The sequence below is a fragment of the Ovis canadensis genome, chromosome 7 (genome assembly GCF_042477335.2).
Source record: "Ovis canadensis isolate MfBH-ARS-UI-01 breed Bighorn chromosome 7, ARS-UI_OviCan_v2, whole genome shotgun sequence".
NCBI classification, from domain to species: domain Eukaryota; kingdom Metazoa; phylum Chordata; class Mammalia; order Artiodactyla; family Bovidae; genus Ovis; species Ovis canadensis.
In genome coordinates, this window is record NC_091251.1 from 83,875,782 (window position 1) to 83,896,473 (window position 20,692).

The 20,692-nt window shown below is 40.7% G+C and overlaps 1 protein-coding gene across 1 annotated transcript in view; it reads left to right on the forward strand.

Annotated features, from left to right (window-relative positions):
* PRKCH (protein kinase C eta) overlaps positions 1 to 20,692 on the forward strand; it is a 237,969-nt gene that overhangs the window by 73,366 nt on the left and 143,911 nt on the right. Inside the window, exon 2 of the mRNA XM_069596762.1 lies at positions 1,411 to 1,474. Within this exon, the coding sequence (XP_069452863.1) occupies positions 1,411 to 1,474 (64 nt within the window). The remainder of the gene's footprint in view (positions 1 to 1,410; positions 1,475 to 20,692) is intronic.

The following is a 20,692-nucleotide window of genomic DNA, read 5'->3' on the forward strand; positions in this document are numbered from 1 at the left end:
GAGTCAGTACAGAACAGTTTTGTACTGTTTGTCAGTACTTTTGAAAAGGTAAAAGCAGGGTGTGGTGTTTAAAGACAGGTGGCAGTGAGCTAGCGTATGGTCAATGCATTTTTTTCCCTTCAGTATGGGTCACGTGTTGGTATAGTACAGGCAGTGAATAGCACTGTCAAAGTTCTTTGAGGTTGTCTCATGGGAGCAATGTCAGAAATGCTGAGTAATGATATCATGGACTTGGAGTTGTGAGCAGTGAAACAGGGGATGGTTAAGACCTTGCCCAGAGCCACTGTGCCGATCAGACTGGAGTCCACGTTCTGGTCTAGTTTGAACACTGTACCAGATGATTTGCAGCTCATTTAAATTTAATATTCTATAGTCAACTTCTCCAGACCTTTCTGTCTTCAGAACAAAGGCAGGACTGAAGTTCTGGGCTAAACTTGATGAGGTCTTTATTGGGTTGGCCAAGAAGTTCATTTGGGCTTGGCCAACAAACATTTAAGGACAATTGTAAATTTATGTATTTAATTACAATTAAAATATTGTAAATTTATGTATTTGTGTAAATTTATGTATCAGAATCCATGGCTTAGAGGTGTTCATGGGTAGTTCAAGGTTGGCGTGAAGAGGGCAGAGCCTGCCTTACCTGGGCCCATGTGGTCTGGGCAGACATGGAGGGCACATGCCCCTTCACCCTGGGGCCATGCTGGGTGAAGGCTTTTGGGAGACGGGCATGTTTTCAGAAGATGGGATCTGTGAGAAGACATCCAGCTGCCTCATTGGCAGGTTGTCCATCTTGTTTTCTCAGCTCATAGGTGAGAACAGAAAGGAACCTTGGTGTTCCTGTGAACGGTTGAGAGTAGGGAATGCAGAGCACATGCACTGCCTCTCCTGGTGCTTCCTGAAGATGAATTGCACTCAAGTGGAAGTGGGATAGACAGAGGCAGCACTCTTTCAGTCAAGCTTAATACTTCCCCAAACTACAGGTGTGCCGCTGGCCATACCACATTGGTTCATAGCCTTTTGTGTTGCCATTATTTCTCTGCTCTATATACGTGCCGCGTGGTGTAGCAAAATACTGTTCTTACAAATGCTGCCCATCAGTTAGGGATGTTTCAGAAATGGTGACCTTGTGTATGAATGCTTATCAATATCTCAAAGAGCCAAAATGGAAGAGGAAAAATTTCAGGAGAGGGGAAGCATTGCAAAGATAGTTTCGTTCAGATCTGTTTTTCATCCTTCACAACTTCTTTCACTATTGCTTGTTTTCCTGCCCACCTTCTGTTCAGTGAAAGACTTAGATCTGATCTGTGGCTGTGATTTGCACCTTGAGGCCTCTCTGTAAGGAGTTTTTTGAGATCCACCAAAAGAATACTTCAAAATTAGAATATAACATATTTTTCCCTCTCTTTCTAGGTGGATCTGGAGCCAGAAGGCAAAGTGTTTGTCGTAATAACTCTAACAGGGAGTTTCACTGAAGGTAAGAATGAATTTGGGGTGGTTTCTGGTATTTGTGTACTATTGAGTTCATACTCAATAGGAATTTCTATCATAGAAATTATAAAAAGAATATTTTATAAAAGATACTTTAAAAAAAAGATACTTTAAAAAATTAACTGTTTAAATTAGGCTGGTTGGTATTTTATTGCCTAATGGTCTATTGGTTTTGGTTGCCAGAGCAAATATATTTGCTAATTTTGGCAATCTTGTGTTTTGTTTTTTATTCATCATCTTCTTAGTTCAAGAAGTTCTTGCCTTTTTTGATTCATGTCTATTAAACTGTACTTAAATTTTTGGCTTTGGGCCAAACCTTTAGTTTGCCTCTTAATGTCTTAAAAATTGAAAGATCATATTCTCTTCCTTATAATCTTTATCTCATCCTGTCCTTCGAGTGATTCTTTTCCTCTTCCACTGACACTACCCTCACCTCCCACTTTCCTTTATTTTTAATTGAGGTAAAGTTTATATACAGTGAATTGAATAGATCAGAAGTGAAGAATTTTATTTTGACAAATGCATACAACCATGTAACTAGCACTGCAATCCAAGACATAACATTTCCATCCTTCTGAAAGTTCCCTGTGTCCTTTCCTAGTTAATCCCCTGCTGCCAGAGATAGGAAATGCAATATTTTGTTTTGTTTTTTCACTGTAGTTTAGTTTTGTCTATTCTGGAAGTTCATATAAATGGAACTATATAACATGTTCTCTTCTGTGTCTGATTTATTTTGCTCAGCATAATTTCTGTGAGATCTATGCATGTCATTGTGTATATTAGTATTCCATTCTTTTTTATTGGTGAATATTCCATTCTATAAATGTAGCACAATTTTGTTTGCTCATTCTTGTCCTGATGGACATTTTGGAGTTTTCCCTATTGGGGGTTATTATGAAGAATGCTTCCATAAATATTCTTGTACATAAATTACACCTTGATTTCTCTTGGGTAAATGCCTAGCAGTGGAATTACTGAATAACACAGTAGATATATGTTTAACTTTATAAGAAACTCACATGATTTTCCAAAGTGGTTGTATTCTTATATTCCCGCCAGCAATGTATGAGAGTTCTAATTACTCCATGTCCTCACCAACATTTGATGTGGTAATTCTGTTTAATTTTAGACATGCTGGTGGCTATGGAATGATAACTTGTGGTATTAATTTGCATATCAAATTCCTTGCAATTTCTGTCCCTTTTCTAGTGGCTTTCCAGTGTTTCCAATTAATTGTTTTAGAATACATCGCTAAATATTTAATTGTTTTTGTTGGCAAGGTAAGTCTTTTGCAAGCTATTCTGCCATTACTAAAATCCTTGCAAAGTTCTGTAGAGGTGTGGCTTTATGGTTTGTCTGTTTGGTGTTGGCATTTTGCAAATTGGTGACACCTTTGAGAAATGATTTTCTCTTATCTCATTCAACCCTTCTCCTTCATATGGGCAAATTATCTTAAGGTTAGTATTTTTCAACTTGTCTCAGTTGTTGCATCTTATCCTTTTGCTCTGATATTGAAATTAGCAGAAACTTGGGTTACTTGAACATGAAAAAACTGTCCAGATTATAGTTTAGGGGTCTTCTGCCTGCTCACAAGTCTTTTGGTTTTGCTTGGCATTTTGAACAGATATGATTCATGAGAAAAAATGAATCTGTTCATAACTCAGTCAAATAAAATATAATGTAATATTACAGAACATTGCTGAGAGAACATTCTTACAGCACATGGAAGGTGGGTACAACCATGGTGTAGACAAACCCAGCAGTGAGTGTAGAGGCATGAATGAGGAGTGGATAAGATTCTGAATATGCTGAACTACCCGAATATGCTGCAGTAAGTTGCAAGGGGCCAGAGGAGTAAGGCCATGTGTGTTAGAGCAGGTCTGATGGTGCTGTTGTTGTTACATGACATCTCTTTTTAGAGTTATGCTGTCTCTCTAAGAATAAATTTTATTACATTTCTATCTTCCTTAATTGTACACTAGAAACATCATAACAATGGTGCTGGAATAGTCCTCAATGTTCTCATAGTATTAATTTATTAGTTATAGAGATAAAAAGAATGTCAAATGTTACTTGGGGTGAGTTCTTACTAGGCCATTGCAATAATACTCCTTTCAGAGGTGACCCTGGGTAAAATGGCGAGGCAGGCCAAGTTCATCTTGGGTAATTCCACCTCCCCTTTAAGTTAGTCCTTCCTGTTCTCTGTCTTCAAGTGTCTCTTACTCCAGAAAGATGCTCAGTGATCTCCTCTCTCCAGGAACACTTGCTAATAAGGAAGACAGGGGATTCATGGGCTAATTCATACTGCAGTGATAGTGATTGATATCTTAGCATTCTACCCCTCTTAGGTGTGCCTGTGTATTTTTAAATGATGTTAAAAGGGCTGTTTTACTGATGAGAAGGAGATTTTTGATGTTCAAGTTCCAGGATCTGTAGCATCACTGTGTGGGCTGTATTTTAGAAGCTCAGAGCTGATCTCTCTGTCTGTGGGAGCCTTATCTTGCCAGTTGAGCTCCTAGGCTGGGGCTCAACTTGAGCTGGCACGTTGCTGCAGCCTTAGGGCACAGCTTCCTTGTCAGATGCAGAGAATGTGATGGCTGTCTCTGTGTGTGTTACTCAAGGAAGGAATGGAGCTCCCCAGCCCCCACATTCCTGCCTCGGCTGTGGCAGCACATGGACCTGGCTCTATGAGAATGTCCCTGGTTTGGCCTCTCTCCTGTCAGCCACCCTAGGTCATGTCTGGCTGTCAGGTGACAGGTCAGCTGGTAGGAGATTTGGAGCTCTAGTTCCCACCTGGGGTGCTGGAGGGCTTTACATAAAGGAGCAGGGTGAGGTCAGGCTTGCCTGGTGTGGCTCAGGCTGTGAAGGGGGCGTTGGCCTGGGATCCCAGAGAGATTGTCAAGGCTCAAGAAATGTTGGTTGATGAAAGAATGAAATGATGCCATTTGCTGCAACATGGATGGACCTAGAGATTATCACACTAAGTAAAGTAAATCAAGCAGAGAAAGACAAATATCATATGATATTATTTATATGTGAAATCTTAAAAATGCTACAAATGAGCTTATTTACAAAACAGAAACAGAATCACAGATTCAGAAAATAAATTCATAGTTACCAAAGGGGAAAGCAAAGGTGGAAGAAGGATAAATTAGGAGGTTGGGACTAACATATACACACTACTATATTTAAAATAGATAACAAGGACCTATAACATAGGGAACTCTACTCAATATTCTGTAATAACCTATATGTGAAAAGAATCTGAAAAAAGGATACATGTATAACTGAATCACTTTGCTGTGCAGCAGAAACTAACACAACATTGTAAATCAACTCTAATATAAAATAAAAGTGAAGTTCAAAAAGAAAGAAATCTTGGTTGAGCCTCAGTGTACATCTGATCTATCTTACAGGGTTATTTTGAAGGTCAGGTGATGGAAGGTGTAGGAAAGTGTAGAGTGTTCTATGAAGGCACATCTCCATGTTCCTGTTGTCATGGCAGCAAGATTCCTGTCATTCTCCCCACCCCTGCAAGGCACCCATGTATCCTCAGCAGGTGTACTTTATTTCGACACTGATTTTCTTTTATACTAGAAGCCTCAGTTTTTCTTTTATACTAGAAGCCTCAAGAATTTAGTGGACAGTTTCTAATGTGATGTTGGCTTATTGCCATGCCTGTTTCCCTTTCATGGCCTGCTCTAGGGGTTCTGCCATTAACAGATGCTATAATCCCAAGGCTCTCCTTTAAAAAGCAATTGCTTAAATGGAGGTATGGTCTGTGATATACCAGACTGGCATTAGGAGCTGCTGACTAGTCCTTATTTCATCCTGTCTCATCTTCTCCATCTTTCGATAATTGTGCTGAATTTGCAGCTAAGGCAAAAGAGTTTTTATTAAATATAAGACATGACATGAGAAATGACATGAGCGATGCCTGCTGAGTACAGACGTGTGATCTCATCACAGATGCTGGGGATATAAAGATGAACAAGATACAGACACTGGAATGAGCTCGTCTGCTGTGGGCAGATGCAGCCTATGTGTACAGTGTGGGGGCCCAGGGCCCAGCACAGGAATAAGTCCAAGCCATGGTGCTGGCTGGCAGGAACATGTGATCAGATCAGCCAGGAGATTTTAGAGGAAGCTCCACTGGGGAGGAGCATGGTGGAACAATCAATAGAAATATTGCTGGTGGAGGAGAAGGTTCAAGAGGGGCAGATAGCGTGTTCACAGGTATAGGGGTGAGAGAACAGTGAAGAGTTCCATAGACTGAACATAGTGAGAGGGGTGCTGAGTGAGAGGGAGTGTGGCCGGAAGTGCGCAGAGACTTGGGAGGAGGGCCTCATGCACATGGCTCAGAGGTAAAGAGTCTGCCTGCCAGTGCAGGAGATGTAGATTCAATCCTCGATTGGGAAGCTCCTCTGGAGAAGGAAATGGCAACCCACTTCAGTATTCTTGCCTGGGAAATCCCATGGATAGAGGAGCCTGGCGGGCTACAGTCCCTGGGATCGAAAAGAGTCAGACACAGACGAGCAACTGAGCCCACAGGCATGCATAGGTTTGCCCAGGACAGTCTGAGTTTATCTGCAGTACCAGTGTAAACCATTCATAGCATCACCTTGCAGTCTCATGAGGATCCCAGGTTAGAGGATAAACTGCATGGTTACACTACTTCTAGGCTCGCAGACATGATGGGGTGCCAGTGAAGGGTTTTAGGGAATGGGAAAATCTTACTTGGTAGCCATAGGTACATGAGGCTGGCGGCAGGGGGCTATTAGGATCATAAGAGGAGACGGGTATAGATAGCCAGGAAGAAACAATTAAAGTTTTCTGAGAGAGAGATTACTAGAACTGGAGTTAAGGTGGAATCTGTGGGGATGAATGGAGAGTGGGGGACAGCTATGAGAAATATGTAGGTCTTGAAACCAGCAGGAATTGGCAACTCATGGGGTGTCAGGGATGAAGAAGGATGAGACTCTGGTGATGCTCAGAGGATGTCTTGCATTCACCAGACTAGAAACATAGCAGGAGAAAGTGATGAATTCAGCTTTGAGCAGGTGGAGTTTGAGACACTTGTGGGAAACCCAAGAGGAGATGCTTAGTAGCAATAAGAGTCTAGAGTTTGTTAAGGGATCTAGGTGTGAGATATAGCTCTGGCTGCCAGTGGGAGCCAGTCTGGAGGCTGGGATCCACTGAGAAGATTTAGAAAACCAAGGTTGACTAAGAGCAGAACTCTGTGGAACACCAACAATTAAGAATCTGGCTCACAGATTATAATTTGTGAAACTTACTCAAACTCTGTTGAAGGTTTACTTAATGAACACTCATTTTGTTAGTATATTTATTACTTATTCAATAATATTTGAGTGCTTACTGCATGTTAGGGACTGTTTTGTCAGATGGTAGAACATCTTCCAAATTGACATCAAAATGTTTGCTAATGAAGTTTGGAGAAAGGACAGAACATAAAAGAGTTTTAGAAAAAAAAATTATGCATAAATTGGTGTTAACAGCAGTAGCTTCACAATTTGATCATGAAGTGTGCTGTGTATAGATTTATGTTTAATGCTGAGATGAGAGGATGAGCCTGCTTCAAAACCCAACATTAAACTGAGATGGAGCAAGAAAAACTCTTCATGGAGATCTGTCACAGAGCTGAAAGGCATAACATTGTCAACTGGATCAAAAACCCGTCACCATTGTTCATATTAAGAAAGGTGTTATCACTCTTGATCAGATATAGAATTCCCCTCAGCACTGCTGCCAAGACCCAGTTGAACTGACTTATTGTTTTGAAAGGACTGTCTTATGTCATTTATTTCACTCTGGCTAAACCTTTCTGGAGCTCACCACTGGATCAGCCACCTAATCGAGCTGAAATTTTATTAAAGTGATGAAAGAAACCTGGACGTTTAATGCAGCCTCTAGATGCTGTCACTATGGCTCTGTTTGATGGTCACTATGCTGGGCTAGTTCTTACCTGGAAGAGTGGAATGGCCAAAAAAAAAAAAGGTTTGAAGTATTGATGAAAATGCATTGAACTAAACTCATCACTTATATAATTGGAAGAGAAGCAACAAAAGAAATTGTTAAAATAGTGATATCCCCTCAGCAAATCAAAAAAGATGTTGCTGCACTGTAATGCTATTAAGAAATATAGTGTAAGATTTGAAGATAATGTAGTTTATGTAAGTGAAGTTTGCTTGAATTCAGAGTATCTCATACTGCAATGACTGGCCCACAGAGTGAGAACCAGATGACATGTGTTTCCTCATGGGAGTACACCATCCCATTTGTGAAGTAGTCTCGCCAAAAAATCAAGCCTGGATCTGGTCAGGCTTCCACATCTAACTACCACTGTGGAGGAAATAGGGGGATAGGGACACATTTAAAATGACACCATGAGGTACAATCAGCAAAATTCAAAATGTGGAAACATTTGATAAGACAAGAGACTTGGTTCCTTTGCGTAAAAATTGGAAGAGAAAAAGAAAAGACAAGGAAAGACCAAAAATAGCAAAAGGTTAAAAATTGGAGGAAAAAAGGGAGAGAAAATCAAAATAACAAATGAGAAACATATTAACCACCTTCAACATGTGAAATGTATCAAGCAAGAATTGCAAAACTAACTCCCAAGATACAACTGGGAAAATGTATGACTGTATACATCATAATAATAAGGAATTATTAACCTTATATAGCTGTGATTGTGGCATTTTGGTTGTTTAAAACAGAGCATCTATGAGCGATACATACTGAAGTGTTTACTGATAAAATGATTTCTGAGGTATACTTCAGAATATTCCAGAGGTGGGAGAAGGGGAGAGAGGGTACAGGTAAAACCAGATTGGCCACAAGTTGCCTCTTGAAGCTAGATGACAGTTACATGTAGGTTTATAAGTTTGACTACTTTTTCATGTGTTTGAAATTCTCCTTAATAAGAAATCAAAATTACACATTTAAAATACCTATTTCCTAAACAAAAAATGGTATGTGGGTTGCCTCTGCAACAGCCAAATGATGCTTTAACTTTGAACACATGAAATCTACTCTCATTTATAATAAAGCTGGTGCTTTTTTATCTGTATACATTTTATCCTTAATTCCCAATTTTTATGTATGATGAAGAGGAAGAGTTAAAAATTTAAATGACTAGAGTACTTCAGAAATATTTTTACAGATTCTAAATAAATACTAAGCTGTGAGTCAAAAACTGCAGGTAGGAAGAAATGAGTAAGACAAATCCTTTCGTTCTGTTGTAAAGTTCTCACTCATAACGAATGACAGGTAAGTCATCTAGTAACAATTGCATAACATTTTGCCCTTAGAAAGTTTCATTTTAAGATAGTTTTCTTAAAGAATGATGTAAAGCAAAAGAATCAATGGTAGACGAATCTTGTGGACGTGTCTTTCCCCCAAAGTTCCCCAAGCAAAGTTGAGAGTATTCTGTACCACTTTGGAGGAAAAAGTGATTTCTTAAAAGATAAACAAAAATACAGTCTGACAAAGAACTTGTCATTTGTGGATTTGAAGCTCATCGAGAAAGCTTCACTGAAGCTTTGAATTGCTCCCCTTCTTTCAGACTCTTATTATGTTACTTAGAGCTAATACTCATTTCCCCTGGGGAGAGGATGGAAAGGGCCGGAATTTTGGTATCTGCCAAAAGTATTCTTTCTTCTAAGGGAGTGCACTGTAAGATCGAGTAAAATTCTGATCTTTTTGAACCATTTTCGCTCAGATTTCCTGTGCCAATTGTCTACACGTAATTATGTTCTCTGCTAAATCATCATGGGTGCGTTCACCGAGGCAGATAAAACATGTGTTAACTGCTTGAAGGCTGCAACTCAGTTTCTCGCACTCTCTGTGTGTTATTTTTAAAGGGGGAAAAAGTCATCTCTGATGGTAGTTTTCAGTACTCCTTTCTCATGTTTCAAGCCTGACGACATATTGTTGATATATCTTTTTAAAGTTAGCTTTTTCAAAAAATATGTATTCTCTCTGTACATTCAACCTGAAGGACGAGTGGCTACTTTGGTTCTCCTGGTGGTCCAGGCTGTTCTGTGGCTCCCATTGGAAATGACTGCCGAGTTGGAGACAGGGCTGGAGGGTAACAAAGAGGCATTGAGGCAGTGGGGAGAGAAGGAAAACTGGAAAAAGAAATGATCTTTTTAAAGAATTGAAACTAAACTGTCCATGTTGTGGTTGACCTGATCCTCTTTCCCATGAGAGCAGGCTCGTTTATTGAGCTCCTTCTGAGGACCAGATGCTGTGTTCAGCCTGAAACTGAGCAAGGAGCAATAGCAGCTCTTGTTTCATTTTCTTCCAGTAGCAAGATAGCCTCTTACCCTCCTAATAGTTGCCCTCTGTATGTTCATGCCATCATGCATATTATTTCATTTGTTCCTCACAACAAACTCCTGAGGCTGATGTAATCCTCAGTATGCAAGTGTGAATCCAGCTCAGGGATGCTGAGTTGCTGTGGTCTCCTGAGTAACGAGTGCTGGAGCCCAGACACAAGCTCAGACTGGGATGCTGAGGTCCAAGATCTTTCTAGGCCATCAACTATCGGGGAGGTGTTTCCATGTTTTCTCTTTATTCTACCTTGGATGAAAACTGTCCTATAGGTGATATAATCCCAACCTTCACAGAGTTTTGTTTTCTTTTGGGATAATGTTCTTTTGCAAGACTTTCTTTGGAGTCCCCCTTCTTACACATAAAGGTTGACAGTATTCTGGGAAAGGTACTGCCTTCTTAAATACCAGGTATAGATCAGAGAACTCTGGGAAGACTGAGCTTGAGATTTGCTAAGTTTTACCATCATCATCAGTAGGTTCTCTTAATGAAAGCATTAAACTAGAACTTGGAAAAATTATAAGTCAAATGAATTCAGTTAGCATATGATAGCTATATTTGCCTAGTTATGTCTCAACCATTGTTGGCTTCATCCTGACTACTTCTCTTACTTTCATTGACTATTGATGATAAACTTTTAAATGGTTCCCTAAGTGTGGTCCTGCAGATCTCTGGGAGTTCCAGAATATTCAACTCTGATTATTCATTGGAAGGATTGATCCTGAATCTAAAGCTCCAATACTTTGGCCACCTGATGTGAAGAGCCGAATCACTGGAAAAGATGCTGTTGCTCAGAAAGATTGAAGTCAAAGGAGAAGAGGGTGGCAGAGGATGAGATGGTTCTATAGCATCACTGACTCAATGGATTTGAGTTTGAGCAAACTCTGGGGATAGTGAAGGACAGGGAAGCCTGGTGTGCTGCAGTCCATGGGGTTGTAAAGAGTCGGACATAATTTAGGGACTGAACAACAACAATGCATAAGGCACTCTGCTACATACTACAATACTATTGTGTCTCAAGAAGGAACACTTGAATAATTAATCTACTTTTTTCACCCCATGGGACACCATTTTTTACTTGAAAAAATGACAAACTGTAGTTATAGAGACATAGGATTTTGTCAGGTATTTTCTTAAAAATGAATGAAACGAGCTTGTTATTTCCAAGCAAAAAGCTGAGTGTGATGCTGGTGATAAAACTGGACCCTGCAAGGCATGGGTAGAATTTTAGAAATTTTATACTCACCACATGAGCTTGTCAGCTTACAGTACTTAAAAGACTTTTCTTATGAATTTGTTGTTTATTAACAATTGTGAGGCTTTTTAAAAAAATATTGTAAAATAGGTTAATATTTGGAAGAAGATCTGCATAACTCAGTAAACCTGTATTTTCAAAATGACCGATACAAAATGTTACAAAACCATGCATGAGTCAAGGACCCATTGAAAGCTTAAGACAGACTAATTGATTTCGTGTAACAGTATAAAAATCTCATCGATTATATAGATTCTACATTGCAACTAACTCTTAAACTACCAGTTGTCAAGTTTTGGTATAGACTCAAAGAAGCACCTGAAAAAGCTATTAAAACACTCTCTTTTCCACTACTGTCTGTACGAGGCTAGATTTTGTTCATATACTTCATCTAAAACAGTCTTATAGAAGATAGAATACAGAAGCAGATCTAAGAATCCTACTGGCCTCTGAGTCACACTTTAAAGGGATTTGCAGAATTGTAAAACAATGCCACTCTTCTCATTTAATTTTTTAAAAAATAGTTATCTTTCATAAAAATGTTATTTGTTAACATGCAATGAATTTGTTATTGTTTTAAATGAATAAATTTTTCTAAATCTCAATTTTAATTTCTAACATGATAAATAACAGTAGAGAGAACCCACATAAACCAAAACTGAGCCCTTGATTTTTAAGACTAGAAAAGGGTCCTGAGGCCAAATTATCTCTAGAATTTCTAGGTTATCTCCCCCTTAATCTTTCTTTCAGAAGTCTAGCACTTTTAGTGATAATTTAAAGAAGGAACTGACAAGCTTTTGTGTATGCTCTATTGGGACTGACATTAGGTGACAATTAGGTGATATACACAACAGAAAAATTCAGTCATTTTTTTTGAAACTGTTATCCTTTTTCTCTAATTATTTTTACTGTGTGGTGTACTTCTGTAGCGGGTTTTTGTTATAAGCCCTTTGTCATAAAAATAGGGAGGTCAGGAAATGACACCCAAACTACCTAGAAACCTATGGTGGTTTCTAACTTTAGAGATGCTGCTATTGGCAGCTTGATGCTAAACCTTTGCTTGATTTGAGCAGAACAAGGCAGTCGCAGTACTTCTGAGCAAGTGGTCAGAGCTGTTAGCACTAAAAGCTGAACCGCAAAAATAGCTCAAAAACCTATGGTTGGAAGCATCCACAGATTCACCTTGTGTGACACTCACCCACCAGCACATTCATCTGAAATCAAGATTCATGCAAAACATAGAGTCTGACTAGTATTTTCATTTTCTCAAGCTTAATATATATTTTTTTCAGTTGGAATTACACTCATGCAGAATTCTCTCAGGGGAGCTGAGATCTGGAGAAAACAAGTGATTTAATTTTTTGATAGAAAAATTAATTGCTACAGAGTCTGGTTTCATTGTGCTTCAATTTCATTTCCAGCATCCCTAGTGCTCTCTGCTCATTGTTTCAAATGAACAAGGCAGCAGAGGTTCTGTGTGCCAGGCCAGTTACATTGACATCCCTTTTAGTAGGTTTTTTCCCCAATAACTAACGCCTGTGTCAGTGGGCAGGTGAAGAGGCAGGAAGACCAATTTCTTCTCCCCTGAAACTTGTCATCAGCATTAGGATTTCATCCTGGTGTTTGAAATTTCTGTTCAGCACTAGATGACTTCTGTGTGAGGTTGAGAGTGGGCGAGGGGAGCCTTAGTGGTCTAGGATTGAAGACATATTCTTTGTGTATGTCAGAGATTGCCTTTGATTTTCTTAAGTGGTAACTTAGTTCTAACGTTTTGGAGAAAGTCGGTTGCTATCTCTGTGAATTTACTTGGGTTACAGAATATACTGGATTGGGTAGTACTTCTAAACTATCACCACTTGGGTCCAGTGGATCAAGAGAACTCTCTCTGGACACACACTGTGTTTATGTATAACGTGATATATGTAGGCGTGCATGTGTGTAGGTCGGTACTTACTAATGACATTGAGTTTATTCCTATAGAAGTCAAAATTTGGTGTGTGGGTGGAGACACAAACAACTAGACAAATTAACATAATATGCCAAGTGGTAAATGCTCTGGAAAAAATAGGGCAGAATGAGGGGACAGAGATGAGGACTGTGTGTGTGCTGTTCTGTTCAAATTAGGTTGGTGTTGGAGCTGTCGACCTGAAGGGAAGGAGGGACCATGAGGTTGTGATACGGGAAGAGGGGACAGGAAATACAAAAAAACCCTAAGGTGGGAGTGTGGTGGGTGAGTGAGTGTTAGCAGAGGGGAGGATTGTTACCAAGCACTGAAGTTCAGAGGAGGTGCTAGCATCCTTGTTGACAAAGTCTGCATGCTGTTAATGTCACTTCCCTCATCAGGAGCACATCTTTGTTAATTGAGTGAAGTTCACCTATATTTGATGCTGTCTTACCATTTGGCTGAACATAATCTTTCTTCTTTGTCTAGGGGCCCGTAGAGCACCATATTTACATCCATTTATAGTGATTTAATGTCAGTTGTTAAGCAAAAACTTTTAAATTTATCATGAAGACTATCCTGAGTTCTGTGTATTCCATCAGGGTTTCTTATTGTTCTAAGCTACATTAGGATCAGTTGCATAGTTTAATATGCATTCAAATGTACTATCTGGCAATATGTAACAATTCCATACACTGCTAAGTATAACTAGGTATAATTCAATTCCAGCTATAGGTTATTAGGAAATTACTCTTACTGTACACCTGACCTATCTAAAACACAGTCAGAAAATTTAGGTTCAGCTAGAATCTTCTGTTCATGAATGTGGTGGAAACTCACTTTTGTTGAGTTTTAATAAATGCTAATGACATGGCTTCAGCAATACATGAACTGTGAACTTCCAGATGTTCAAACTGGTTTTAGAAAAGGCAGAGGAACCAGAGATCAAATTGCCAACATCCACTGGATCATGGAAAAAGCAAGAGAGTTCCAGAAAAACATCTATTTCTGCTTTATTGACGATGCCAAAGCCTTTGACTTTGTGGATCACAATAAACTGTGGAAAATTCTGGAAGGGGTGGGAATTCCAGACCACCTGACCTGCCTCTTGAGAAACCTATATGCAGGTCAGGAAGCAACAGTTAGAACTGGACATGGAACAACAGACTGGTTCCAAATAGGAAAAAGAGTACGTCAAGGCTGTATATTGTCACCCTGCTTATTTAACTTCTATGCAGAGTACATCATGAGAAACGCTGGGCTGGAAGAAGCACAAGCTGGAATCAAGATTGCCAGGAGAAATATCAATAACCTCAGATATGCAGATGACACCACCCTTATAGCAGAAAGTGAAGAGGAACTAAAAAGCCTGTTGATGAAAGTGAAAGAGGAGAGTAAAAAAGTTGGCTTAAAGCTCAACATTCAGAAAATGAAGATCATGGCATCTGGTCCCATCACTTCATGGGAAATAGATGGGGAAACAGTGGAAACAGTGTCAGACTTTATATTTTTGGGCTCCAAAATCACTGCAGATGGTGATTGCAGCCATGAAATTAAAAGACGTTTACTCCTTGGGAGAAAAGTTATGACCAACCTAGATAGCATATTCAAAAGCAGAGACATTCCTTTGCCAACAAAGCTCCATCTAGTCAAGACTATGTTTTTTTCCAGTGATCATATATGGATGTGAGAGTTGGACTGTGAAGAAGGCTGAGCGCTAAAGAATTGATGCTTTTGAACTATGGTGTTGGAGAAGACTCTTGAGAATGCCTTGGACTGCAAGGACATCCAACCAGTCCATTCTAAAAGAGATCAGTCCTGGGTGTTCTTTGGAAGGAATGATGCTAAAGCTGAAACTCCAGTACTTTGGCCACCTCACGTAAAGAGTTGACTCATTAGAAAACACTCTGATGCTGGGAGGGATTGGGGACAGGAGGAGAAGGAGACGACAGAGGATGAGATGGCTGGATGCCATCGCTGACTCAATGGACGTGAATTTGGGTGAACTCCGGGAGCTGGTGATGGACAGGAAGGCCTGGCGTCCTACAATTCATGGGGTCACAGAGAGTTGGACATGACTGAGCAACTGAACTGAACTGAGTGACATCTGGAGAAGTAAATAGGTTAAAGGTCAGTCTGGGCACATACGAGACTTAGTATATAACTTTTTGAAGGTTAATTCTTACTACATTTTGTGTAAACAAGGACACTTCCATTATCTGAGTCCTTCAATTGATAATTACCAAGTCCTGAAAATATGGCTTCAAAAAGTGTGAAATGGCAAGAGAGGAGGATCTGTTCTAGAAAAATGAAATCACTTGAGAATTTTGAAAAATGCAGGTTTTTTGTTGTTTTTTTTTTCAGGCCCAAGACTGAATCAGAATCTCCTGGGAAGAGGCCAGGAAGACAGATTGCTAATAAGCACTTAGACTGGTTTTAATGGTTGGCCAAGTTTGAATGCCCCTGTTGTACTTTAAATCATATCTAATTTGATTAATGGAAAATTTTGGTGATTGGGAAGTTTGCAGGTTGAAAAAAAAAAAAAAACACAGGAAAAAAACCTGCATAGTAGAGTGTATTACTTTGCTGTAGTCTTTTAAGAGTTGACAAAACCCCAAATGCATTTTTTTAAAAAGAACCTTTAAAATGCTGTGACATAAACAGGTCGGGTTATAGTTTTTGTACCTTTGGGAGAAGAAAATGAGACTCAGAGGCTAAGGGCCTGCTTAGTATATATGTATATGTCTAAATTTGGTGCTAATGCTGAGACTCAAATCAGCATTGAGCGTCTAAAATCAGGATGGGAATGTTGGCTTTGAGACAACGTCTAGGTGTTTCCCCTTCTCTTTGAGTAGCTGGGATCAGGAAAAGGCGATTTAAAGTGATTCCAGTTACAATAGAAGCCAACATTTAAAAAATAATATATATGTTTTAAAAGATTTGATTGGTGTTCTGTCCTTAAAAATGACAAGAATATGAAAGTGTCTTTCATCTTTTATTTATCAATATTTGTGTTACAGTGGCACCTGTATGCTAATTCTTAGAACCAAGAACAGATTAAATAACTCAGTGTGTACTTTTCTGATTCAAAGGTTTGATATCTTCCACTTTACACTGACTTTCTCAGCACTATCATGAGGAGGGTTAATTTTGCAAAAATATTTGAAGGTATCATCAAGTTTTCCGAAGGCTGGGCATAGCTCCGTTGGTGTTGATCTGTTATTTGTTGGTGATAGACCTGATACACAGATTTACTTTGTCAGGGGCTTAGCTGTGATTGGGCTTCCTTGGTGTCTCAGACAGTAGAAGAATCCACCTGCAGTGCAGGAGACCTGGATTCAGTCCCTAGGTCTGGAAGATCCCCTGGAGGAGGGCATGGCAAGCGACTCCAGTATTCTTGTCTGAAGAATCCTATGAATAGAGAAGCCTGGTGGGCTACAGTCTATGGGGTTGCAAAGAGTTGGACATGACTGAATAACTAAACACAGCACAGTAGCTGTGATTGGAGCAGGTTGTCAGCCAATTCCAAGACTTGTATCAACTACAAGATCTCACTTTGACCCCGTGCCTGATTTTTATTGTGTAACTTGTATTATGGAATATAGCTGATACTCAGAAAATGAAAACAGCAGCTGTTCGCATGGTGAGCAAGAATTAGGATAATTTTAAGCAAGTAGGAATGTCAGAAGGGGCTAGTTTAAAAGTGTTCCCTTGATTATGCTTTGAGCATTTAGTTTACCTATATTAATCTCACTGTTACAGGGATTTTGATAAAACTCAGTTGATGAGTTTGGGTGTCTCAGTGGAATGAAATGAATAACTTATTTCTTAGAAAAGGTGTAATAACTCTGAAGTAAGTCTGGATGGCATCACTGACTCAATGGACCTGAGTTTGATCAAGCTCCAGGAGATGGTGAAGGTCAGAGAATGCTGGCATGCTGCAGTCCATGGAGTGGCAAAGAGTCGTACATGTCTGAGCAACTGAAAACAACAACAAAGTCTGTAGTGTTCAGAAATCATTGTGTAGAAGTGACTGCATGTCTGGGTATCACTGTCTCACCTAATGGTTGCTTAGACTCTACCCAAAGGAGTGCCTAAAAATACCTGGAGGGGTCCTTCCAACAGTGAACTTTAGGGAGGTTCATTGACAAAGACAGAACTTAACTGTCAGAGGGAACCATTGATTTTGTTAAACATATTAACAAGTGATGACTCAGTAGGACTGATGCCTCCTGCTGGCCCTTCAGGATACCGTGGGGACACTCAGCCAAGATGCAGAGGAATAGTCCTGCTCAAGGGTGCCTGTTACCAGTCAGTGAGTGTCTTGTTCTATGCCTCTGCCTCAGGGGTTGCACTTAGTGGATATTCTAATCACTACGGTCTTGATAGTGCCTCTGTGAATGCTCCAGGGTCACTCTAAGTCCAGCCTTACGGATGTTCTGTTTCATGTGCAGGATATTCACCCTATGCTAGCTGTGTCTGTTCAGTCCTCTCTCTCTCTGCCTCTAACCAGGAACCATGAACTTCCCGTGGACTAAGACGGGTTTGGTTTGGTATGTGGCACAGTGCAATGCTTTCGAAATGTTTCAACTTGAACTCTTCAGGCCCAGCAGGGTTCTCCAGGGCACCCCTGTCCCTAGCACTCCCAGCTGTCTTACTTCCTCTGACTTCACACCTCCATGTCTCCACCTCTCAGCCTGCAATCCCAGATGAGTGTTTGTTCAGTGTTTCTTCTTGGCAGTGTGTAGTAGCCGTGGGGCACTCTTAATTGTTTTTTTAAGGGGAAGGATCACTTTGCTGGAGTCAACTGAAAACACTTTCCCTTTGCTGAAGAATATAAAGGTTCCTCTCTCGCACCGTTCAGCATCCCAGCTGGCCCCAGAAGCACTCCCACTTCTGGTTTGGGGTCAGACAGAGTCTCATGTTCTTGGGAGTTTTAGGGGGAAGGGTAGGGAGAGAACTCTTTCTCTTTTGTAATTTTTTTTTTAATCAAGAAAATAAGTCAGGCTTTCAACCAGTCCATTCTGAAGGAGATCAACCCTGGGATTTCTTTGGAAGGAATGATGCTAAAGCTGAAACGCCAGTACTTTGGCCACCTCATGAGAAGGGTTGACTCATTGGAAAAGACTCTGATGCTGGGAGGGATTGGGGGCAGGAGGAGAAGAGGCGACCGAGGATGAGATGGCTGGATGGCATCACGGACTTGATGGACATGAGTCTGAGTGAACTCCGGGAGTTGGTGATGGACAGGGAGGCCTGGCGTGCTGCGATTCATGGGGTCACAAAGAGTCGGACACCTCTGAGCAACTGAACTGAACTTAGATAATAGGTCTCCAGGTTCCTGAATACCCCCCAAAGTTCCTTTCTGGTGTTAGTGTTAACCCTGTCATTAACAGAACCACACAGACACAGTCCCCTGGGAACTGCTGTCGGGGGAGGGGGTCTCTTACTGTGCTCAAGATGTGGAGTTGGTGGTAGAAGGGCATCAGCTTTGGATAAGATGGACCCGGCTCTGCTTCCTGTGCTTCCCAGCCATGTGTGACCTTGAGCGATGGTTGCCTTAGATGAAAAGCACAAGACTGGTGGTGTCTACCCCCAGGACTGCTGTGAAGGTTACATGAGATGATACATGCTTGCACACACCCACAAAGTATTGTATGTGGCCTGATGCATGTTATGTACCCACCCAATTAGGAAGCAAATCCATACCTAATGTGTTTCCATGTACTTTGTGGTGAATCGTCTAAAAGACACTGGGAAAGATATAATGATATAAGCCTCGTTTCTCGGCCGTTGTTTCCAATCCTAGATAGCACTTGAACCTGTCACGTATTTCATGTTCTGGAAGGGCACATTTCGGGCTGTGTGTCTAAGTGCTTTTGATGGGAGCTACTGTCAGTGAAGCCCTGGATGGAAAAAAAGGTATGGGAAGGATTTTCTCCCTGTAATGGGGTGCTGTTTCACCAGTTTCCTGCTTGCTGGGCCTCAGGGATCATAGGTTGCCCCTCTTCCTAAATTTGCCCACCAGACCAAATACTACATCTTTTCCAAAGTCATCCCTTCAGGGTTTAGCTGATGCCTGGGTGGATGCTATTGTATGGTGTCTCCTTGTGAGGGCCGAAGGTGTGTGTGTGTGAATGTAACTGCCACGATCGCTCCATAGGAATGCTGACAGGACAACAGGACAGGCATTAGAGTTTACACCCTTGTCTAGCATGACCCAGGGAGCAGTGGGTCCAGGGAACGATCCTTTGGGATCATATCGTAAACCAGCTCCCACGGTTGGCTGGTTCATTTGGTGCAGAAATACAGATGCAATGAGTACCTTCTTCCCATAGCTATTTTAAGAAGAATGAGTTAATAAGATATTTCTAGGTCCCAGAATGAAAGTATGTTTTAAAAGCAGATTATATGTGCTACTTGAGGATAAGATGGTTGGATGGCATCACCAACTCAATGGACATGAGTTTGGGTAGACTCCAGGAGTTGGTGATGGACAGGGAGGCCTGGCGTGCTGCAGTTCATGGGGTCGCAAAGAGTCGGACATGACTGAGTAACTGAACTGATATATGCTACTTGCTGTTAATTTCTTATCCCTAGAGGACTTAATCTGAAGTGCCAGCTTGGACATTTTAAGTTGTTGGGCAGCATTGGCCCTGGCTTCCTATCTTTTCAGCTGCACCAGGATTTTGTTAGGTTCGGTCATCAGCCTGATGACTAACATGCTGTTCATCAACTCGAAACAGCACTGTTTTCTTTTGTTGTTTATTCACACCTTGCAGTTGGTTCACTGCCTGTGGATGTTGTTGTAGCCTTTAGTCTTTTCCCAAATATTTGTCTTAGTTTATTAAATTAGTTTCTTATTTATCAGTCAAAGTGTGTGTTTACTTTTGTGGTTTTAATTTTACAGGCTTGGTTGTCTTTGTATTACCAGATGGTGTCTCTTGTTTGAGCCCATAAGCAGGGTTTGTTTGCAGGGTGGCTTGTTCTGTTTAGGGCTTAACCACACCCAGTTCCTTCTCAACTTAAGGATGGTGTTCTATTCAAGTGAAAGTCCATCTCTAAATCCAGTACTTAATTATTAATTAAAATATCTCTTGCACATCTTGGAGGCAAAATTACAACTTCATTGCACAAGAAGGAGGAGTGCATGCTGAAAATCTGTGAACTTCTGTGTGGATTTGGGTTAGGTTAGCCTCTTTGCTGCATGGTACATGTAGGGAGGGCAATACAAATCCAAAGGGCTGAAGGTAGGGAAGCTTGACAGATGTTACCAAGCAGTGTTAAGGACTCTCTTTCTCTAGGGGTCTTGGGGAAGTGCTGCTGCCTGCAGGGGTGAACAGAGTCTAGATCTGGGTGCTTGCTTCCTGCTTCTAGCACTGTTTCCAACTCATGGACTGTGACGTGGGAACTATCATGGCTAAGGTCCTCTTTCTGCAGTCCTCCCCATATTCTTGGATGCTCCCCCATCCCTTCTCTCAGGTGGAGCCGATGGACTCCCTGAATTGAGGAGATGGGGATCAGAGAGTCCATAAAGAAGAAGGCAGCTAGAGATCCCTGGCTAGAATACCAGAGTGGAGACAGCTGCCAAGAAAAGGAACTCCACAAAGATGCAAAGTGACCCCTTTAGTATTTGAGTTCTAATCAGGATA